This window comes from Salmo salar, chromosome 11, assembly GCF_965601325.2.
Source record: "Salmo salar chromosome 11, fSalSal1, whole genome shotgun sequence".
NCBI lineage: Eukaryota > Metazoa > Chordata > Actinopteri > Salmoniformes > Salmonidae > Salmo > Salmo salar.
Window position 1 is genome coordinate 20977824 of NC_138301.1, and position 24927 is coordinate 21002750.

Here is a 24927-nt window from a genome sequence, read left to right on the forward strand (position 1 = left end):
AATTTAATTACAATTGTTTTAACACCAATAATATTCAAACTATCGCAAACTGTTTGACTTGAAAAAATACAAAACTTTTTTTTTTTTTTAAGCGCCGTTTGGGATCCAAAAGAGCTGGCTCTTTTTGGTGAGCTGAGCCAAGCCTGCTCACTGAAAAGAGCAGGAATGCCCATCATTAGTCAGCATGCCTGTCATGTCACCTGACTGCTCCAGTCATGTGACCTGGCTCAAGCTGTGTTGGTGTATTTGGATTGTTGAGAAATAAGTATTTATGCTAAATTCCTACTACCTAGGAAAATGTACGTATTGTATCCTACTATATCCAGAGTACAAAAGAAACTTAAAGAAACTGAAATTCTAACTATTTCAAACTTTAATTATTTTCAAATTGTGCAAAAAAAAAAATACAAAACCACATCCAATGCCTATAAACACCATACAAACTAGACAAACAAACAAAATAACACACCACATATATTTAGAAAGATACCTTTACAGCATAGAGAACAGTTCAGAAAAGACAAATCAAAGTATTTACACTCCATTTCCAAAGCTGTACAAACCATTAACATTTCCCTTAAGATTTCCAATGAACTATAAACCGAGCGCAGCGACAAGACTGAGGTAGCCTAAAAGAAAAAGTAGAAAGATTAAAACTAAAACAAAGAGAGAATGGCTGCACTGTTATCCAGTCTAGCCTAGGGATAGATAGAGGATACCTAATGTCATTCTTTAGGAGACCCAAAACCTCCGGTATCAATTTACATAGATTTACTCCCCTCTCACGACAAAGCCTCAGCAGTTAAGAGGATATTCCCCAACAGAAGCTTGCCTCTGCCTCTGCCTCTGTGTGCCTTCCTTCTGGATAATTAACTATTTATTACATCCCTGGGTATGAGTGGTTTAACCAGATCCATGTTCTGCATCCTCTTGTGTATTTTACAAATCATTACCTAGTCATGAATCCTAACTGAAGCTAAGCCTGCTGATAGGAACACCTGGCACACCTTTCTTACACTGGACTGTATAAGACCCTCTTTCTACAAAACCTACAACATTCAACTGTCTTAAGTGGGGACAAATTCAACCTATCGTAGAGTATATCTCTTATTCAATCAAAACATATGGCATCAAGAGAGGAAAGGGGTGAATAAAGCAGTGAGCTATTATAAATACAGAATCATTTTTCAAACAAGAACATTGTTCATCTGTGAATATCCTCAGATGAAGCCAGGTATGCCACCATTTTGAAAGCCCTGCCCACACAAGCTCCCATTGCCTTCTTGAGCTCACAGTGGACAGAATATTGCTACAATGTTTTTGTACCTTTACCAGATCGTCTGAACATTATTGACACTGGAACAAGTACAAGCTGTATTCAGGAAAGGTTTCTTTTCCTTGGAGGTATGCCTTCCCCTCCTCATTCCCCTTCCCTTCCTACGCAACCCCTAAGTCTGTCTGTCTCTGTCTGCCTGTCTGTCCACTGTGAGCTCGTCCAGCATGCCAAACACAGATCCTCTCCTAACTCAAGCACCATGGCCTATCCGCCAAAGGTAAAGACCACGATGAAAGCATTAATGTGTTAGGAAAGCAGAGACAAGCTACAAAATACATTATGAACACATATAAAACTGTCAATATACACCCATTTAAGAAGAAAAAAAGTCATTAATGAAATCTGTACAGAATGATTAAATACAGTGATCAATATACATTCCTGTGTATGGAGACCAATGATTCACTTTGTATTAAGAACATAAAATATAAACAAATATGACATATTTGATTTGAAACCTAACTACATGTCAAGACGCAGAGATCCAGCACCAGCTGTTCTATTGGTATTTGATGTTACACATCATTTTGCATTTATTGCTTGTGTATCTTACAAAAATAATATGGAGTTTAAAGGTGAGAAAGGTAGGAGAAGACAGAAGGGTTCTTTGTGATGTTAGCCACCAACTTTGAGCAGTCAGATACTGTTTATTAGCTAAGAGGGAGAAGTGTCTGTTGGTCCAATGGAAAGTTCTGCTTCCTCCCAGAGTGGGGACAGAGACAGATGTGATGAGTTGCCATGGCATCAAACCTATGGGCACTTCCTGCCCCCAGATTGCAGTAAGAGCAGATTGGGGACCCTGTTAGTCCCTGAACCAATAAGGGAGGCCCTGAGATGGAGGAGACTCACTCCCTCACAGCAAAAACACGGAACGAGCCACCCTCTGAATTGCTCTTACTGCAAAAGAGAAGTGAGAGAGATGGTTACATTGAGCATTCATTCATGAACTCAAACAGTTAACCAGTGTCCTTTCAACTCATTACTAAGATAAAGTGACATAAATCTTAGAAAAACTAAAATAATATAAACCATATTGCTGTCAAGTCAGTCAGTTGTTTTGTGGACCAAATGTATTTTTGGCTCCAATTCAAGGCAGCCTGTTGCTCCTGACATCCTACAGTAAGAGTAGCGTAATCACAGTGGTCGTATCTGGAAACATGACTCAAACACTGGCTCATTGTTAACCATGCTGTTATAGTGACTAACTGATCTTTCCAACAACCACTATTGTGCTGGGCCTGATGGCATTGTTATTCATTCAGTAGTGGAGAGGCCTTGAAGGCCTGCCAATCTCAGTAATGTCAGGATGATGCCCGTCCCATTGGCATCAGATTGGCTGCAATTACCTGCATAGGGAAGCACTGAGTCAGGTAATCCCCGGGTAAATGAACAGGCTGTGATTATTTCCTCCTTATTAAAGAACCATCCACCCAACCAGCTACATGTACACCCCACTTCCTACCAGCTGGGTCATCACTCAACCTCTGGATCAGTCTCTATCACACCAGGGGCTGACTGTTGATGGAAATGGTTGTAATACCATACTGTTCCCTGTCACTGACAGCCCATGTCCTCACTCACACTAAGGTTAAGGTGAGGCTCCCAGTGAGGGGGCCCTTGATTTCAGCATTAGATTTCACTGTACTCTAGCTCAGCTGATTTTGGCCATGCAGCACTTTACACACTCCATTGAATATCCGGGTAAAGTAAGCAAAGAGTTCATGTGTGGGCCGTCCGCACACCAAACCACACCATTACTCTTGCACCCCTGTGTGCCAAACATGGACTTGGCGCCAATGGCTTCCATGCTTGAGCCCTAGACCTCTGCCTGACAGGGGAGGGGTGTGTGAGGGAAGGGAGAGGGCAGGGAAGGGTATTTTACAGGGGAAGGGGAGGGTAGAGCAGGCACCCACCTCTCTGACTGGATGCCGTTCTTCAGGACGCCAACGTAACTCTTCTTCTTATCCAGGGGCAGGACGTCCACGTAGCCCCCGCCGGCTTGGATCACCCCGGCATGGATGGCTGCTCGGCAGATACTGGAGCGCTGAGGGAGGGGGGAATCAGAAGAGAGGGTTCATTATACCTCTCATGATATCAGATACAGCAATCATGGCTTATTATTGCATTTCACTATATCAGTAATAATTCTTGTAATAGGTACAGTACAGGCACATACAGTGCACAGAGCCTCACCAAATACAGTCAATGTATTAGTTTCCAGAGCATTCAATATGTACAAATCCTGTACATGTACACATGCATGACAATAGCAAGGCTGAAGCCAGGCACATCATTATCAGGATGTAAACTGCTGCCCCACTCTGGATTACAGATGACAGACAGCAGCAGAGAGCTGTACACTCCACACATGGTTCTGAGGCAGGGCATGGTGCCTCCTGTCCCCCAGTCCAAAGCACTGAGTCTGGTTCCAGCGTGTCAGACCCTGGGTCCTTATCACTAACCTGGAAGCTCATTCATCTTACTCCATCACACTAGTCTAGCCCAACACAGGCCACATTCCCTGGTGTCTGGTGAACCGGACTGGTGTCTAGGGACTTCTGTCATGTCAATATAGGCCTGTTCTTCTCCTTCTGCTGTGTTTTGCTGTGTGTTGGCACTGTGAGTGTTTAAGTGTTAGAATCAGGCTCTGCCCTGACAAAATACAGTCATTAGGCCCTGTTTGAGATCTCTGGGAAATTGATGTGTCCAGTTGGACTACATCTAAGTGAAATAATGTTGGGGAAAAACAAGAGTCAACAAGTTCATTCGAGGCAACAACACTTAAAAAATCAACTTCATGTAATTGGGTCAATGTAGGTCCAAAATGGTTCCCAGGGGAGCATCATTATTTGTTTCACTCCTTTCATCCACTGCAGTCTCACATTAGCTTACACATGCAACTTGCAACTTAGGCCAGAGGTGATGTTAGAATGACATATGGCGTGTCTCCAATGGCATATTATTGTCTATATTGTGCATTCCTTGTCACTAGAGCTGTAGGTGTTTCTGGTCAAAGGTAGCGCTCTGTATGGAGTATAGTGTATCATTTGAGATTTGCCCTCAAGTCATTAGGAAGTGAAAGAGGTGATCTGACAGGAACTGAGGTGATAGTGAGTCCCACTGCTCCTCCCTCTCTGAGACTGGTCCTAAAGCCCTCTCCTGACACAGTCCCATGACTCAGACCTCAGGCCTCAGGCATGCAATCTCTGGGCCAGTTATGAGTCAGTTAATCCGCCAGTCAGGGCTGAGCAGCTGTGTGTGGTCGAACCCAGCACTGGGAGAGACATTACTGGCGACCATTACCAGGCCTGCATCACCAGTGCTCCCATTCCGACTGTGTTCACACTGCTATTCAGAAGTTGCTCGTGGTCGCCTCAGGCCACAGTCTCTTAAGTGCTCAACGGGGCTAGACCGCACTCATCTGCAGTCCAACATAAATCAGGTCAGTGTTCCAGTCAGATACAGTTCTCTGGGGAACAGCAGTCCAACATAAATCAGGTCAGTGTTCCAGTCAGATACAGTTCTCTGGGGAACAGCAGTCCAACATAAATCAGGTCAGTGTTCCAGTCAGATACAGTTCTCTGGGGAGCAGCAGTCCAACATAAATCAGGTCAGTGTTCCAGTCAGATACAGTTCTCTGGGGAGCAGACACACTGAGGTGTATCTGTCTGGGAGGCCCAGTGGGGATGTCCTCTGTCAGTATGACCTCTCAGCCTTTCAGCATGGTCAGGAGGATAGGACAGGCATGGTGAGGCCATTCTGGTATACCCAGTGACTAGGTCCAGCACTTACGTCTGTGTAGAAGCTGTTCCCAACCACCGGAGCCCAGTAGGATGGCTCGTTCTTGCAGTTGGCCGGACAGAACACTCTGAGGGAGACACACATTGAGAATGCATTATTATTGACAAATACAATTGAATGGGCAGACCCATGGTTTATGTTGCAACAATGAGAAATGCAGGATTTATGCAAGAATTTGCCATTTAGCTAAATGTAATGTATGTCATGTTAAGAATAACCCTGACACATTTTCCGTAGAACTTCTGTAGAACAGAGGAAAGACTGACGCTTCCTTCTAGCAGAGTCTGCATGTTTAGGAGATTCCAGTGGTTTTGTAATGGAGGTTTAAAGCATTTGGCCCAGAGCAGGAATCTGACTCTAATTAGATTTTGCTTACAAAGCAAAGCCCTTAATTCACAAGTCATCACTTCTTGTTGTGCGTGTGAAACATGGTTGGGGGAGAGGAGCTAGGCACCTTGGGCAGTTGGAGTAGGGCTTCTTGAAGGGGCAGATCTCAGCCACTGTTGCATAGCAGTCCACTGATTGTCCTGTGGCACAGAGAGGAGACATACGCCATCAACAGCTGCAATAGTCATCAGGTGAAGAAACTAAAAACAAGGGTGTGCATGCTCCACTTATTCTGGAAAAAGTTTGACTTACTTTCCACTTTGGACACCACAAATGCATTGCCGGCTTTGTATTTACTGTGATGAGATCAAAGCCAGGCATTAGAAGACCATTACATTTCAGGAAATCATTAATTTCACAAAACATGAATGAGCATAGCAGGCAGAATGACAACAGAAAATAAAGACTGCCAGAAATATCTACCTGAATGACTCAATGCCGTTCTTTGTTGCCTTGACAAAGAATGGCAACTTGTCTTTCCTTGTAGTGTCCACCAGACCACCATTGTTATTGATGATGCCATAGTGCATAGCAGCACGACAGATACTTGATTGCTAGAAAAATAGAAAAATAATCCTTAGAAACACATTCAGGCATACAAAATGTATAGTGTGAAATGTTGGACTTCAGTGTCAGACTCACCACATCATAAAAGAGCGTCCCCCACACTTTCCCTTTCTTGTTCTGGCAGTTAGCAGGGCAGTTGAATCTGTTGCAGGTTGCTCCCTTGCACTTGTCACGCATTTTGGTCTCACACTTGATGTTTTGAGCTGTGGGAGACAAATCAATTACTGGTCAATAAGGGATCTCAGTGGCATTCCTTCCCAAACAATACATTCAAACAGTCAACTCTGAAAGCCCCCCAACCACGATTCCCACTAGTCGAACTCACCCAAGAAAGTGCTGGTGGGAGCCTTGGGAGTGGAGGGCCTCTTGGGAGCAGCAGGCTTGGGTTTGGGTCTGGGGACAGGCTTGGCGGTGGTGCGGGGTGACATGGGAATCTGAGCTTTCTCCACCTCGTTCATGTCCTCAGTCTCAGAACGCTGAGAGTCTCCCTTGAAGCAGAGGTTGTCCCTACAGCTTCCTCCGTAGCTAGGAGGGCACTGGGAGCATGGGCGGCCATGTTGGTAAGGGGCCTCTCCGATCCAGTTTCCCCTGGGGAGGAGGAAGGAGAACAGTGGTCAGGATGACTGGCTGGAAACTAATCAGCACTCAGCCATCACGGCACATGGCCTTGTAATTATTCACGTGTTCTTTGCACATTATCAAACACTCGTAAATCCCTGAGTCCAGCTGGATAATGAAAACACTCCTGCTCACCCCCTGGAAATGAGATGAGGTCTGTCTGGAGCAGTTTGTTTAGGACCTGTTTCTCTTTCCCCTTCCTTTATTATTTTTGTATTTGAACTTCTGCTGGAATTTCAGCATGGCCTCAATGTGTCATGAAATACTTCTTAGACAGATGCTTTAACTGTAACATTAGACAGACAAATTCATACCCTGACATGTGCCCTCAAAAGCGTTTGGTATTAGGTAAACACCCCATGTGGTGGTAAGAAGTATGTAAAACAGAACACTGGAGACGTGATGTGTGAATGACTGGGGAAATGAGAGTAACGTTAGTGAGTTGGTCTTACTTGGGGGAGTAGTTACAGACGAGGTAAACAGCGTTCTCCCAGATCTCCCCCCACACGTTCATCCTGGGACACACGTGCACTGCACACCCCACACGACTAGTGGTGGCCCAGACCAGCTGCAGATAAGACAACACTTCCATTAACATTGTTATTATAAAAGGATATTCGCATTGCTGACTCGTTGTTCTTTCTATGACCACACATCCATCTCCACCGATACAGTTCCTCAACTCCACATAAAGGTGCAAACAACTGTACTAGCTAAAACTATTTGATTTGGAGCACTGCAGCTCTGCAGCCTTTGAAAGGGCCTGTCATGGGTGGCTATGGAGGTCGGAGAAAAGCCTCACAGACACATCGGTAGGAAGCACCATGTCACTGTAGACCTCTCTCTTTCTTTTTCCTCACTCATCTCTCTCGCCCCTCATAGATCCCTCATTCCTGCCACAGGAAGTGGCTCCCATGCTGGGGTGTTGGAGGCAGATTGATGGGGCCACAGGGGCCCTTAGAAGAGGCTGCTCTTTCATTAGGCCCCAGTCAGAGGGAGATAGACGTTGAATGTGACCACAGTTGTTTCCTGCGACATTCTGTGATCATTCTCATGATCCAGTTTAATAATGTAAATAAATGATACTGGCAGTGGCTCGGACCGAACAAAGACAACTCTGGACAGACCCACTTCCTCTGTCAATATGGAGAGGTTGTTAAATCAAATCAAATCAAAGTGTATTGGTCACGTGCACACGTTAGGGTGAAATGCTTGCTTGCTAACTCTCCTCAACAATGCAGTACAATAACAGTATCAATCAAGAATGAAATGCCAAATTCAAAAGTGAAAAATAGTAATACAGTTCGTTTTTTTTACTACTTAAATGTAAAGCTACAGGCAGCACCTATGGATTTGACACCAGGGCAGTCCTACTACTGAGAGCTTGTTACGTGACTCCAATACCACTCTTTCCCCCTGTACCCCTAATTCTTCTCTCTCTTACTCTCACTCCTCCCCCCCTCTTTCAGGAATGTGTTTCCCTTTCCTGGGCCAGTGAGAGGCCACAGGCAGTATTGACTTAGAGACAATGACTCAGCATAGACACCGCACTGCTTCACCAGTACAGCATACACAGAGATGTGATGATGAGGGATGGAGCCTGTGGTGAAGCTCTGTGTCATCCCAGAGACAGACTGTGAGGATACTGACCCGGAGGGGCTAGCATAACCTAGCTTTGCAGTGTTATGGTAGGGATTGGACCCCAACTATGCTACGCTACGCTAGTATTCCTAGAAAATAAAAGGCAGAAACAAGGAGAGGGTGTTCAGACTTGGCATTGTTCCCCACATTTCTGCATTTCATCTTCAAAGGAATCCAGGTCAAACACAGAGATGATTGGTGTGTCTGGGAAGTGTTTCCAGATGCTAGTGACCTGGTTTTCCGTGTGAAGTATGCAGATGCAGGAGGATGGGTCAGGCTGTTTTCACAAACCCATCCCAGCTACAAAGTAAAGTCTATGAGGAGAGGAAGCCAATTCTCCCTCTTCATCCCCCTCTTGTCCCTCTCTTCCCCTCTCTGTTTATCCGTCTTTCTTCCTCTTTGTTTCACCCTTTCTGCTGTGGTGGTTTAATGGTCTTGAGGTGGCAAATAACTTCCCCTGTCACTACACTACTGTGCCCCCATGTGGTCCTATGGTAACCACACTGTTTAAGGCACTCTCCCTGTTTTTAGTTAATGGACACCCATTGAAGAGGCTGCAGGCATCATGTTGTTTTTACACAGGACCTGAATACCTGCAGCAGCATCACCTTTAAAAGTCACGTGCTGTCCATTGGTAGCTGATGGTAGAGAGGAAACATATGACCTTGAACACTGCACAGGCTCATACACAGATCATCTATATTAGTTCAAAGGAAACCTGTAAAAATACAATTTCATATGGAATTAGATCCAAATGTGGTATGCTGTTCATGGAGGAACTGTTGAGGGAAGTACTCATGAACTCAAAGGTCCAAATTCAGAACCCCCACCCCCTTTCTCCCCCAGCCAAGACTCACCTGGGTGTAGTGGGTGCACATGGGCCCTGAGCAGCGGTCGGGACACCAGGGATTGCACTCATGTTGGTAGGGGTAGGTGTAGTCCTTCACCTCATCATACCAGGCCTGGACGTGGTAAGCTGGGGAGCGGTACCTGCAGACACAGAGGGAGCAGCATCAGCCTCAGCAGCACAGAGAGCTCATACAGGAGGACCTCCAGCTGTCAGGGCCATATGAGGAATATCTGAGGGGGCTGCCAGGTGCTTTGGCTGGGCTTGAGACGCACTGCACCAACCTCCCCTCAGGCTCCCCTCTGGCCTCCACTGATTAGTCCGGTTCTGACCCAGCAGACACACTCACAGTCTGTTTCCCTCCAACACTGGGGAACTTGAGCCATGCTGAGAAAAAATGTCAAAAACTAAACATGTCTCCACAGCCTGTCGAATCAATTATGGCCCTTTATTGTAAACATCTCTTTTTACGGTACTGAAAAGTGCTGAGACTACAAACTGGCAGCAGAGAGGGAGAAAAACAGCCCTGGCCAGTGTTGGCATCAGAAGAGAGAGAAAGGGAGAGGGGGAGGGGGGCTGTGAGAGCGCGAGCGAGCAGATTCCTGGAATGGCACCTGCTGAGGGAGCCCTCCACTGTCATACACAAAGAGCCCCACTGTCAGGCTGCAATGCTCTGAACACACTAACAAACACACACAGCACAAATATATACACTGAGTGTACAAAACATTATGAACACCTTCCTAATATTGAGTTGCCCCCCCCATTTTCAGATAGTTAGGTGGGACAACCACATATCACAGGGACAGAAAGTATATTCTTCTTCAATAACATAGTTATCAGTAGAGTCAGAGCTAGAAGGGGGGGTGGAGAGTGTGTGGGGGGTGTCACATTTTTTTGGGGGGGGGGGGGGGGTCAAGGTGAGGAGGAGGATTATTTAAGATACTGGTTGAAGAGCCTAAAATATTATTATGTGTCAGCCCAGACCTCTGGTGTGTTGGTGCAATTCAGAATACGAACCCAAATGGAAAGACATGGAGACTACTCTGACAGAGATACCCATACAGTCAGTTTTAGGAAATAAGGACATGGTAATAGAAATATACAATAGACAAAATCAGTGGATTAATTTCTCTCTTAAGACATGGTTTAAGGCAGTTAAGCAAAATCATTTAGACAGAGGTCAAACTGCTGAGTTGGCCCGCATACGACCCCAGCTTCATCCCTGCAATTCAGGACAGCAGATTTAAACAGAGGACGCAGAAAGGCATCACATCGTTCAGTACAATTATAAGGAATGGGGACCTAGAGAACTTCCAGGACCTAAGTAAAAAAACATGGCTTGGATAAAAAATAGTTTTACAGATACCTACAAGTTCGACACTATTTCTTAAGGGAGATAAAAGTGATTGACCCTCAAGCACCTATTTCCAATCTTTACTTGGGTATTCAATCCTCAAATAAAAAAATCAACAAACTATATTAAACAGAAATGGGAGGAGGAACTTAACATGGTTGAACATATTTGAGTCTCAACATAGCTCCACCAACTCAAGGTCATGAGGGTGAATTCTGTTGGAAGAATGTTATACGTTTCTTCATAACACCTAAACTGAAATCAAAACAGACTGGCTTCCTAGACCTTTGTTGGAGAGCATGCGGGCTATCAAGGGAGGATCACTCTCATATCTTTTGGTCCTGCCCCGCAATCAAAACTTACTGGGGAGAAATAAGATCTAACATTGGAAAAAAATGGGATTTGACATAGAACAAACATTCATTTCTTTGTACTTGGGTGAAATACCTGATAACTTACACAGAGAAAAGTACCTCTTGAAGTTCCTACTGGCAGCCAGTAAAAAGGCTATCACTGGGAAATGGCTGCAAAAAGACCCTCCCACCATGACACAATGGATAGATATTATTAAAGAAATACACCATATGGAGCGTATGACCTTTGCTTTAAGAACTCAACAGGAGAGAAGTCAGGAATAGTGGGGAAAATGGGTTTCGTACTTGAAAATTGTCTAATTGAAAGATGATGTCAATGTAACTAATCTGATGAATGTATGATGTGCACTGTAACTGCCAGATCTTTTTTGTGGTTCTTTTACTTTATTTGTACTTTCTTTGTGTTCCTCAATAAATAAATTAAAATATATATATATATATATACTGTTTGAAGAAGTAGGGTTTCAGATGTTCTCGGAAGATGGGCAGGGACTCTGCTGTCCTAGCTTCAGGGGGAAGCTGGCTCCACCATTAGGGTGCCAAGGCAGAGAAGAGCTTGGACTGGGATCAGCGGGAGCTACACTCCCGTATGCATCCAAAAGTTGGCTGGATGTTCTTTTGGTGGTGGACCATTCTTGATACACACGAGAAACTGTTGAGCATGAAAAAAACAGCAGTGATGCAGTTCTTGACACAAACCGGTATACCTGGCTCCTACTACCATAGCCTGTTCAAAGGCTCTTAAATCTTTTGTCTTGCCCATTCACCCTCTGAATGGCACACATACACAATGAATCTCTTAATTGTCTCAAGGCTTAAAAATCCTTCTTTAACTTGTCTTCTCCCCTTCATCTACACTGATTGAAGTGTTTAACAAGTGACATGAATAAGGGATCATAGTTTTCACCTGGATTCACCTGGTCAGTCTATGTCATGGAAAGAGCAGGTGTTCATCATAATGTTTTGTTCACTCAGTGTACATCCACACACAACAGCCACACTACAGACTCACATGGACTCAGTAGAAGACAGCACAAAGTGTGTGTGTGTGTGTGTGTGTGTGTGTGTGTGTGTGTGTGTGTGTGTGTGTGTGTGTGTGAGAAGTGTACATGTGTGTATGCATGCGTGTGTGTGTCATATTGTCTTACCTGCCCCAGTGAACAGCGAGGTTCTGACCGATGGACATGAGCAGGTCATTAGGTCCATGTTCCCACTGGCATGCCTCTGCCCAGTGAGTGGCTGACCTCTCCAGCTCATCATCCCAGACCTGGAAACACACAAATAACACTGTTAGAACAAAGTTGTAACACTAAAACTCACACATTTCAGTAACATTAATGACAGCAAAGGGGTCCACACTGTGACACACTCCAACATATGATCAGTGAACAGTGAGACAGACCCATCAAAACTACTTTTATCTATGACCATCACCACAGCTAGACTTAGCCCAGCTGCTTTAATATCAGGCCACCAGGTAGATCCCCTCCATATAATAAATGCTCCTCCTGTCTTCTCATAGCTACCTACCTAACCGCTAGCTACCTTTGTAGGCCTCTGCTCTCCCTCTTCCTTCCCAGGGAGCTGAAATTGATCTGGATACAAGTAAAACATTAGCTTTAGCCCAGGAAATGTGAGTGGAGCAGCGCCTGGCCCCGCTCCACTACAAATCCCCAGCAATCATATCTGAATTAGGCATATTTCCTGAGCGGGTTTCTCTCTCTACCCGTGGAAAAGAGGGTGGAAAGAGGGGATGCACCTCATCTCTGCCACCATTCTCACCACTAGGATATGGGGGAGGAGGGGGAGGAGAGGACTGGTACAGTGTGGCGCCTCACTCTCCTCAGTACATTTCCAGGCCATTGGTGGTCACCACCACCACCACCACGCATACAAATACACACACATACATATGCATGCCCATGACTATGCCAGCTCGGCTATACCCCCATTCCAGTCCTCAGAACCAGGCCTGGCAGAGAACAGAAGAGCAGGGCAGAGGGAGACTTCGTGGCCCTTCCTCTCTTGCCAGACCACATCACAGTCACAAGACACAACCCTGTCAGTACTACATCTATACTACATCAACCACAACCCCCCTCCCCTGAGTCTGTCCATCTATACTATATTAACCTTAACCTCAGCACACCCTCTTACCCAGTCACCACATTCCATAAACACTATCCCTCTCAATAACATTCAGTGCTCTCTCTTCTCCATAGTCCCCTTCCCACTCCTATCCATCCCTCCATGTAGCACTCTGTTTCTCCTCCACTGGCCACTCTGGCCTCCCTCGTTCTCTCTGGCTTACCCTGTCCTCATTCACCCCTCTCTGCAGTGTCTGACTCCCAGCAGGTAGTGTAGAGTCAGTGTAATTATCCTCCCAGTAAGCCAGCTCCTCTCCAGGCTGCCAGCAGTTGACTACCATGAGCTCATCTTTTCCAGGAGAGAAGATTGTTGTGGTGTTGGGTTCTAGCTTGAAATATACTTATTCATGTTACCATAGTAGAACTTATTGATCACTTTACATGTATAATGAATGTATATGATGGGGTCAATGTAGGGTGGATAGAACCTAGGTGTAGGGAAAGTTACTGAGTGAGACAAGGGGAATGCAGAAAGTTTACATTCTGTCAAAACATGGTATTGTTAAATATCATGGCGCCTAAGGAGGGAAGCAAAGGGCAAACAGTCTGGTTTCAGTCACTGTTAAGGTATGACAGTTGCGGATTAGGGAGGAGCGAGGAAGTCGGCCCGAGGTCAGATCAGATGAAGTGAGAAGAAACAGTCCTATTACACACACATATACTGCACTTCCACACCCATGAAGGTTCTAGCACCAGGCAGGGCCATGGCTACACCAGTGAGAGGAACCAATTAAGTTCCTGACTAGCAACAGAGATGTTGCTAAATTGTAATTACTTCACTACTATGGCCTATTTATTAACTTACCTCCTCACGCCATTTGCACACACTGTATATAGACTTGTTTTTCTTTCTCTCTATTGTGTTATTGATGTACGCTTGTTTATTCCGTGTGTAACTCTGTGTTGTTGTTTGTGTCACACTGCTTTGCTTTATCTTGGCCAGGTCGCAGTTGTAAATGAGAACTTGTTCTTAACTGGCCTACCTGGTTAAATAAAGGTGAAATAAAATAATACATGCATTGGCTGTCTAGACGTGCAAGGGGTTGACGGTGCCTAGTAGGAAGGTATAAATATTTGTTCTTGTGTAATCCTATCTTTGTCTTTGCAGCTGTATGATCCAGTGGGTGAATAAACTTGGTTTGAGCTTTTTCTAGATGTCCATGAGTTTCTATTGTTTGTTCAGAACCTAACAGTAGTAAAACCAAAACACTCCCATTGAATTTGGAGCCTATAAACACTCACCTAAATTATATCTCTGTCTCATAAACACCTTGGTATTTCCTGAGCAGCAGAGACTGATGCTGACATTAACCTCCATCTCTCTGTACTATCTAATAATAATACATTGGTGGGTGCTTACATTTGTCCTATTTCACATGTGTGAACTGGAAATGTGTTTTTTGCCTACCCCAACCGCAACCCTGGGGAAATTAGGGATTTTTCACCTTGTCGGCTCAGGGATTTGAACTAGCAACCTTTCGCTTTCTGGCCCACTGCATGAACCGCTAGGCTACCTGCTATTCATCAGCTTGCTGTGCCTCCAGCTAGTGAAACAACCTCCAACCCGTCACTTTCACCATGTATTCCACATGTAATAGAGGTTGTTGCTGTCACGATCACTGTCTTCAAACTCCCTGTCATAAATGAGCCAAGGCGCAGCGTGCATGCAATTCGCATCCTTTAATCGAAATTATACCTTACACAAACAAACAGGTAAACAGAAATCAAATGTGCCGCAACTGTGGTGCACAAACACTCACAGAAAATAATAATTACCCACAAACACAGGTTGGAAAACGGCTGCCTAAGTATGATCCCCAATCAGAGACAACGATAACCAGCTGCCTCTGATTGGGAACCATACTAGGCCAACAAAGAAATAGAAACATAGATATGCCCACCCAAGTCACACCCTGACCTAACCAAATAGAGAATAAAAAAGGCTCTCTAAGGTCAGGGTGTGACAGTTGCTCTACAGTAGTGTGTGAATAGTGAGCCTCTTTACAGTGCATTGACAGTGTATCTGTCAGGGTGATGATAGCCAAAGTTACAGTAGATACACTACCGTTCAAAAGTTTGGGGTCACTTAGAAATGTCTTTTTTTTTAAATAAAAATCTAATTTTTTGTTGATTAAAATAACCTCAAATTGATCACAAATACAGTGTAGACATTGTTAATGTTGTAAATGACTATTGTAGGTGGAAACAACTGATTTTTAATGGAATATCTACATAGGTGTACAGAGGCCCAGAAAACCCTTCTGCAAATATATTAGCACAGCTGAAAACTGATTAAAGAAGCAATAAAACTGGCCTGCTTTAGACTAGTTGAGTATCTGGAGCATCAGCATTTGTGGATTCGATTACAGGATCAAAATGGCCAGAAACAAATAACTTTCTTCTGAAACTCATCAGTCTATTCTTCTTCTGAGAAATGAAGGCTATTCCATGCGAGAAATTGCCAAGAAACTGAAGATCTCGGACAACGCTGTGTACTACTCCCTTCACAGAACAGCGCAAACTGGCTCTAATCAGAATAGAAAGACGAGTGGGAGGCCTCGGTGCACAACTGAGCAAGAGGACAAGTACATTAGAGTGTCTAGTTTGAGAAACAGATATGGCTTTTTCTTTGCAACTCACCATTTTTAGCCTGTAATCGAACCCACAAATGCTGATGCTCCAGATACTCAACAATCTAAAGAAGGCCAGTTTTGTTGCTTCTTTAATCAGCACAACAGTTTTCAGCTGTGCTAACATAATTGCAAAAGGATTTTCTAATGATCAATTAGCGTTTTAAAATTATAAACTTGGATTAGCTAACACAACGTGCCATTGGAACACAGGAGTGATGGTTGTTGATAATGGGCCACTGTATGTAGATATTCCATTAAAAATCAGCCGTTTCCAGCTACAATAGTCATTTACAACATTAACAATGTCTACACTGTATTTCTGATCAAATTGATGTTATTTTAATGGACAAAAAAATTGCATTTCTTTCAAAAACAAGGACATTTCTAAGTGACCCCAAACATTTGAACGGTAGTGTACATTTCAAGATTGCATTTCTCACCATGTACTCCATGTTGGATGCGGTGGGGTAGACTTGTCCCCTCAGTTTGTTGTGCAGTTGTAGAATCTCCCCGCGGTCTGTCCACTGGATGGCCCGTCGGGTCCTACTACCCGCTGTGTTATCGGTGCTGTTCTGGTCATCCTGGTACCGGCTCAGTAGTTGCTGCAGCTCATTGGAGTCGGGCAGGAAGAGGGCAGCTCCTTCCCTGGCAGAGAGAACCAGGAGGTTTAGGGTGAGGGTGAGGGCGGAGAGCCAGCAGGGCATGGCAGCGGTCATCTCCGGTCTCTGGGATGGGTCTCTGGGCGTCTGTGTCTAGGGCTCTGGGCAGGCTGGGCAGACCACAGTGGGCAGCCTTGTGTGAGCTCTGGTCCTGAGCACAGCAGACACGATGCTGTGGGGAGAAAACACACTGTGAGCCGGCCAGCCAACAAAACAGACTACAGAGCAAAGCACATGGCCAGACAGACGACTGAGCTAACACCAGAGAACCCTGGTTTTTGCCATAGGAAACTGTACTAAAGCTATTGATCCATTTTAATTGAGGCATTTTCAATGGTTGCAATACATCAGTTCAGAAATGATATCCCAGCAGATCTCACCACATTGAGAACAAATTGCATAACTATTACCACTAGAACAAGGTGGAGTCCAGAGAGATATTGAAACAATTATCCACAGTACTGTAGTATTCACAGGTGAGGCAATTACATGTTTTTATTTTACCTTTATTTAACCAGGTAAGCTAGTTGAGAACAAGTTCTCATTTACAACTGCGACCTGGCCAAGATAAAGCAAAGCAGTGCGACACAAACAAACACAGAGTTACACATGGAATAAACAAGCGTACAGTCAATAACACAATAGGAAAAAAGAAAGTCTATGTATAGTGTGTGCAAATGGCGTGAGGAGGTAGGCAATAAATAGGCCATAGTAGAGAAGTAATTACAATTTAGCAGATTAACACTGGAGTGATAAATGAGCAGATGATGTGCAAGTAGAGATACTGGTGTGCAAAAGAGCAGAAAAGTAAATAAAAACAATATGGGGATGAGGTAGGTAGATCGGGTGGGCTATTTACAGATGGGCTATGTACAGCTGCAGTGATCGGTTAGCTGCTCAGATAACTGATGTTTAAAGTTAGTGAGGGAAATATAAGTCTCCAGCTTCAGCGATTTTTGCAATTTGTTCCAGTCACTGGGAGCAGAGAACTGGAAGGAAAGGCGGCCAAAAGAGGTGTTGGCTTTGGGGATGACCAGTGAGATATACCTGCTGGAGCGCGTGCTACGGGTGGGTGTTGTTATCGTGACCAGTGAGCTGAGATAAGGCAAAGCTTTACCTAGCATAGACTTATAGATGACCTGGAGCCAGTGGGTCTGGCAACGAATATGTAGCGAGGGCCAGCCGACTAGAGCATACAGGTCGCAGTGGTGGGTGGTATAAGGGGCTTTGGTAACAAAACGGATGGCACTGTGATAGACTGCATCCAGTTTGCTGAGTAGAGTATTGGAAGCTATTTTGTAGATGACATCGCCAAAGTCGAGGATCGGTAGGATAGTCAGTTTTACTAGGGTAAGTTTGGCGGCGTGAGTGAAGAAGTTTGTTGCGAAATAGAAAGCCGATTCTAGATTTGATTTTGGATTGGAGATGTTTAATATGAGTCTGGAAGGAGAGTTTACCGTCTAGCCAGACACCTAGGTATTTGTAGTTGTCCACATATTCTAAGTCGGAACCGTCCAGGGTAGTGATGCTAGTCGGGCGGGCGGGTGCGGGCAGCGAACGGTTGAAAAGCATGCATTTGGTTTTACTAGCGTTTAAGAGCAGTTGGAGGCCACGGAAGGAGTGTTGTATGGCATTGAAGCTCGTTTGGAGGTTACTTAACACAGTGTCTAAAGGAGGGCCAGATGTATAAAGAATGGTGTCGTCTGCGTAGAGGTGGATCAGGGAATCACCCGCAGCAAGAGCGACATCATTGATATATACAGAGAAAAGAGTTGGCCCAAGAATTGAACCCTGTGGTACCCCCATAGAGACTGCCAGAGGTCCGGACAACAGGCCCTCCGATTTGACACACTGAACTCTGTCAGCAAAGTAGTTGGTGGGGGGGGGGCTGTTGGCCGGGGTTGGGGTAGCCAGGAGGAAAGCATGGCCAGCCGTAGAGAAATGCTTATTGAAATTTTCGACTACCTTGGATTTATCAGTGGTGACCGTGTTACCTAGCCTCAGAGCAGTGGGCAAGTGGGAGGAGGTGCTCTTGTTCTCCATGGACTTTACAGTGTCCCAAAACTTTTTGGAGTTAGAGCTACAGGATGCAAATTTCTGTTTGAAAAAGCTAGCCTTTGCTTTCCTGACTGACTGCGTGTATTGGTTCCTGACTTCCCTGAACAGTTGCATATCGCGGGGACTATTCGATGCAATTGCAGTCCGCCACAGGATGTTTTTGTGCTGGTCAAGGGCGGTCAGGTCTGGAGTGAACCAAGGGCAATATCTGTTCTTAGTTCTACATTTTTTGAAAGGGGCATGCTTATTTAAGATGGTGAGGAAATTACTTTTAAAGAATGACCAGGCATCCTTGACTGACGGATGAGGTCAATATCCTTCCAGGATACCCGGGCCAGGTCGATTAGAAAGGCCTGCTCGCAGAAGTGTTTTAGGGAGCGTTTGACAGGGATGAGTGGTGGTCGTTTGACCGCGGACCCATAGTGGATGCAGGCAATGAGGCAGTGATCGCTGAGATCCTGATTGAAAACAGCAGAGGTGTATTTGGAGGGCAAGTTGGTCAGGATAATATCTATGAGGGTGCCCATGTTTATGGATTTAGGGTTGTACCTGGTGGGTTCCTTGATGATTTGTGTGAGATTGAGGGCATCTAGCTTAGATTGTAGGACTGCCGAGGTGTTAAGCATATCCCAGTTTAGGTCACCTAACAGAACGAACTCTGAAGATAGATGAGGGGCAATCAATTCACATATGGTGTCCAGGGCACAGCTGGGAGCTGAGGGGGGTCTATAACAGGCGGCAACAGTGAGAGACTTATTTCTGGAGAGATTAATTTTTAAAATTAGAAGTTCGAACTGTTTGGGCATAGACCTGGAAAGTATGACAGAACTTTGCAGGCTATCTCTGCAGTAGATTATAACTCCTCCCCCTTTGGCAGTTCTGTCTTGATGGAAAATGTTGTAGTTGGGTATGGAAATCTTCTGATGTTAACATGCATGAAACCAAGGTTTTTTGGATTACAGAAGTCAACAAATTAGAGTGCCTGGGGACACGTAGGGCCTGGGTTAACCTCCACAGGAACAGAGGAGGAGTAGGATGAGGGTACGCATAATGGCTATCAAAACTGGTCATCTAGTGCGTTGGGGACAGAGAATAAAAGGAGCAGATTTCTGGGCGTGGTAGAATAGATTCAGGGCATAATGTGCAGAGAGGGGTATGGTGGGGTGCGGGTACAGTGGAGGTAAGCCCAGGCACTGAGTGACGATAAGAGAGGTTGCAACTCTGGACGTGCTGGTTATACTGGGTGAGGTCACCGCATGTGTAGTGGGTGGGACAAAGGAGGAATCTGAGGCATGTAGAGTGGGACTAGGGGCTCCACTGTAAACTAAAACAATGATAACTATCCCAAACAACAGTATACAAGGCATATTGACATTTGAGAAAGACATAAAGCGAGGTATAAAGCAATCACAGGTGTTGATTGGGAGAGCTAGCTAAGACAACAACGGGTAAGACAATAACAGCTAATCAGCTAAGACAAAAACAACAGGTAAAATGCCGATGAATGGGCAGAGAGGGTCGGTTAACTACACACAGGGCCTGAGTTCGGGGCTAGGGCCGACAGATAAACAAAAAAAAATAAACAAAATGGAGTACCGTGATAAATGAACAGTCCAGCAGGCATCAGCTATGTAGCCAAATTAGTGGTATTACTCCATATCAAAGGATACACTCTCTCTACAAGGCTTTCAGTAGTCAGACAATATCACATCAGTTTAATCTCCACATTGTACCTGATCAACTTCTGCTTGACCAAATCCTTTCAAAGCTCTTTTCAGCTCTTTCATTATACAGCAATTAGCTGGGGATATCCTTTCAGATCCATAATAATGACTAATTGTAATCTTCCATCGATTGCTCAACACAGTGACTAAGGAAATTCACTTTTACTCAGCCCCTTTGGAACTATGATCTATCAGTAAACATAACTGCAGATATTTCATTAAAGCCATTAATTGTCCTTAATGGCCCTGGATTCCAGAGTGACATATAATCTGGGTGGAAAGAGAGTAATCAGTCACGTTCAAGAAGCCCATCATCTCTGTGACCTCTCTCTGATCCTCCTCTGGCTGACCTGCAAAATCACAATCTAAAACAGTAGAGGGAGAGAGGGAGTAGGGAAGAACTACAGCAGAAAGGGTTATTAGTTAATGAGAGAGAATGATGGATAGAGAGATGAAAATAGAGGGAGAGAAAGCCAAATAAAGAGAGAGGGGGGAAGAGACAGATTTAGAGTTCTTTACTAAAACAGAAGATTTTAGTATGAATATGAGGTAGTATGTGGTTCTCATCCTCCTTTGCCACAGCAAACAGGGCTCACAGGGCACAAGGCAGGCTACCAGCCTCAGCCCCAACCCCATTGGCCAGGAGAAGACAAACAGCAGGGCTACTAAATCAGCCGTCAGGAGAAGGCATGGCAGAGAGGGGGAGAGAAGGAAAGAGAGAGAGAGCAGTCATAGCACTGCTCCCTGCATCCTTCAATTCCTCCTCTCTCTCTCAGCCTGGAACAGCAGCTTGAGGTCTGACGGCCGGTCTGTGTCAACACACTGTCACAGCGCCAAGCAGCCCAGCCAGTGATGGGAGCCAGCCGGCTGGCCTGAGGCAGCCCAACCATCCCACCACACCCCTCCTCTGGCCCTCTCTTTGTGTCCCTGCCTACCTTCTCACACCAAACCTCCACCAGTCTTTATTTCTGGGCCTTTCTCATCATTCTCATGAATGTTATACCTGAGTGACAGACAGTGCACGCATGCACGCACGCACACACACACACGCACACACACGCACACGCACACACACACACCACCTTGCCTACATATACAGGAGCCTGGTGGGCTCTCACCTGGTGGCTCTGCAGTAGCTCTTCTGTCCTATACTGCCCCCAATGTCAAACCCAGGAGTGTCACACATCAACACAACTCCCCTTGGACAAGTTGACAACACATGCTCCTAGGTAAACCTGACTCAAAATAGCTATATTGTTGATATAAGCTACATACTGTATGCACAGTTTTCATTAAATTGCTCTCTAGGAATTGACAGCTGGGATTGACATTATTTCACAGAAGTAGACATGTGGACAGTGATGATGGCTGGAGCACTGCACTTGCATGTGTTATAACAATGTTCAAGACAATATTGAAATGTGTAGTGTTTCATGACAGGCTAATTCATTTACAACACCATTGATGAAAGAAAACATTTGTTTTTTAAATACATTCACATATTCTTATCAACTCTGAACATTATAAAATGTTTGAACTCAGTGGAACCCAAAAGCATAGAATTACATGGTGAGTAGATGTTGCAGAATAAATCGGATTAAATGTAAATGAAAACTAACCTCAATCACTGGCAATTATCCGGCAATTATCCAAAAGCTTCAGCACCGGTTGAGTATTTCCCGTTTGCTAAATTGGTGCTGAAGTGGAGCTGTACTCGTTGGCTGCGGTCCTAGGGGGCAGAGTAACTTTGTGACTTTTGACTAACTTTACAGCGGCATCTCAGTGCTTTATATAGAGACCCCGCTGAACGAGCGAGGAGGGAAACAAATCTTAACTCTTCTTTCTTTAGTCACTCCCACAGCTCCCTCTTCAAGAAGGCTATGTTCTTGGCAAGCATCCTGCGCTCTGACGACTGATGTCGAAAGGAAAACGCAAAGTATGTAATTCACTACGAAACAGAGCAATCAAAAAGCGTAATAAGAGTTTTGTATAACTTTTCTGTTTCTTTTCCAATTCAAAAGTGTTGCCAGAGTTTCTTCAAGACAGCTCATCGATAATTACCATTAGCCTATCATACAGATTATTGCATGATTGTATATCATTATAGTCGGATACATGTAAATATAATTCATAATTCCACCTACGATATTATAATTTGCTCTATTTTGATAGTGATAAAAACGTAATTTGTGTATAACTTTATTAGTATTAATAATTATCTCTATAGTTGTATTATAATATATCCTTCATATGATATGATAGCTGGTATGATATATCAGTTTATGGCTTTAGTTTAGTTTAGTTTATTAATTCGACCATTTAAAAAAACAAGCACACATAAAACTTGAAAAAGCCATACATGCACATGAGTAAAATCATCGAGGATAACACAAAGTCTGGGACTTATTTCCATTGAATTCCATTGAATTTCCGTTGAAAAACTATTCACTTGTTGGCTTTTTATTTTCATGCCTTGCTTTGATGCCACTCAAGGTATGCCATGACAGAATGTCCTCTTTCCATAGCAGAGTGGAGGGCAATTTGGTTCTAAAACAGAACAGTTGTAAATCAAACAGGAATGAAGAATAGGGGGTGCTCTTACTACACTCTTCTCTCTTCACTGTCCTCAGATGTGCAAACACTTCATTCACATCTGTACCAAGTACCTAGTTTGTCAGAGCAGTCTCTTTCTTTATCTCCCTCCCTCTGGTACAGCTCAGCATTGTCTCTGTGAGGATGACTTAACCCATGGGGAATTCACATTTCTACCCCCAGGTATGGAGACCAAGACTCCCATCAGAGTGGGAATCCAAGGTGGAACTTTACACACACTGATTCCCACACTGCATCACTAGCACACCAACCTCTACATCACGCTCCACATGTAAAGTATAGCATACATGCCTACATCTTCTGTACTGACCCAGACCTGTGGATGTAAAGACCATCATGATTTGACTGTTGTCTGAACACACAGCCACATGGGAAAATAGAGATAATGTCAGCTGGCCTTCATTTGACTCAGCAGCAGCACATAAAGATGCACTAACAAACTTGTTACATAGGAGAAACAAAAGTTTATGACACTTGACACAGGGGGACACGAGGGGTGTTGGCCCGCCAGACACGGATTAGGGTTGGCACGGTAACACAGAGATGCCGAGACTTCATGTGCTGCTGAGAAGATGGTTCATCATATTGTTGTTGACTCCAATGTTTACCACAGCTGTCCAGTTGGCTGGATGTCCTTTGGGTGCTTGACCATACTTGATACACACAGGAAACTTTTGAGTGTTAAAAACCCTGCAGCGTTGCAGTTCTTTACCCAAATGTAACGCCCTGGCCATAGAGAGGGGTTTTTGTTCTTTATTTTGGTTAGGCCAGGCTGTTACATTGGGTGGGCGTTCTATGTTTTTGTATTTCTTTGTTTTGGGCCGTGTGTGGCTCCCAATCAGGCACAGCTGAAGCTCGTTGTTGCTGATTGGGAGTCACACATAAGGAGCATGTTTTTCCTTTGGGTTTTGTGGGTAATTGTTTCTGTTCACTGTGTTTCCTGTCAGTACTGTTTGGCTGTCGGTTTTCCTGTTTTTTTGTATAGTGTTCTCTTTGAATTAAATGTCAAGATGAACACTAACTCCGCTGCACCTTGGTCTTCTTCCGACGACAGCCCTTACAACAAACCAGTGTGCCTGGCACCGACTACCATACCCCTTTCAAAGGCACTTAAATATTTTGTCTTGCTCATTCACCCTCTGAATGGCACACATACACAATCCATGTCTCAATTGTCTCAAGCCTTTAAAATCCGTTAACCTGTCTCCTCCCCTTCATTTACACTGATTGAAGTGGATTTGAAGTGACATCATAGCTTTCACCTGGATTCACCTGGTCAGTCTACGTCATGGAAAGAGCAGGTGTTTTTCATGTTTTGTACATTCAGTGTACATGAATGTAAGTCTTACACCCATATTATTAACAAATCTCCTCCCCTATCGTTATAGTAGTTCTGGGACCCTTGCCTAAAATATATCGTTATAGTAGTTCTGGGACCCTTGCCTAAAATATATCATTATAGTAGTTCTGGGACCCTTGCCTAAAATATATCATTATAGTAGTTCTGGGACCCTTGCCTAAAATATATCATTATAGTAGTTCTGGGACCCTTGCCTAAAATATATCATTATAGTAGTTCTGGGACCCTTGCCTAAAATAAGTCATGGGTTTCAGGTGTTCCATGTTGATGTAGGAGCTCCATGGACTAATATTCTGTCTGGAGATGGACCTGCTTTCATTTCCTCTTGATGGTTTTTCAAAAGAACACAAATGATTCCTTAACATGTCCTGAAAGAATTTCCCAAAGAGGGTACCCTGTCCTACTTCTCCTACCCTTCAGAGGGTATCCTGTCCTACTTCTCCTACCCTTCAGAGGGTATCCTGTCCTACTTCTCCTACCCTTCAGAGGGTACCCTGTTATACCTCTCCTACCCTTCAGAGAGTACCCTGTCCTACTCCTCCTACCCTTCAGGGGGTACCCTGTCCTACTACTCCTACCCTTCAGAGGGTACCCTGTTCACTCCTCCTACCCTTCAGAGAGTACCCTGTCCTACTTCTCCCACCCTTCAGAGGGTACCCTGTCTTACTTCTCCTACCCTTCTGAGGGTACCCTGTCAGACTTCTCCTACCCTTCCGAGAGTACCCTGTCCTACTTATCCTACCCTTCCGAGGGAAGCCTTGACCCCCTAGCCTCCCATGATTGGCCTGCAGTGCCAGTGCTGCAA

The 24927-nt window shown here is 44.6% G+C and overlaps 1 protein-coding gene across 1 annotated transcript; it reads right to left on the reverse strand.

Moving 5' to 3' along the window:
- Nucleotides 1–355: 355 nt before the first annotated feature.
- On the reverse strand, nucleotides 356–22021 carry LOC106587327 (cysteine-rich secretory protein LCCL domain-containing 2). The gene is made up of 13 exons (XM_014175611.3): nucleotides 21769–22021; nucleotides 16149–16539; nucleotides 12077–12195; nucleotides 9208–9340; nucleotides 7162–7277; nucleotides 6417–6679; nucleotides 6167–6294; nucleotides 5948–6078; nucleotides 5777–5820; nucleotides 5592–5664; nucleotides 5129–5204; nucleotides 3250–3380; nucleotides 356–2233 (listed from the first exon to the last, which is right to left on the reverse strand). Exons 2-13 carry the CDS (start codon nucleotides 16422–16424, stop codon nucleotides 2182–2184), a joined length of 1542 nt encoding a protein of 513 aa, XP_014031086.2. The 5' UTR covers nucleotides 16425–16539; nucleotides 21769–22021; the 3' UTR covers nucleotides 356–2181.
- Nucleotides 22022–24927: the final 2906 nt, after the last annotated feature.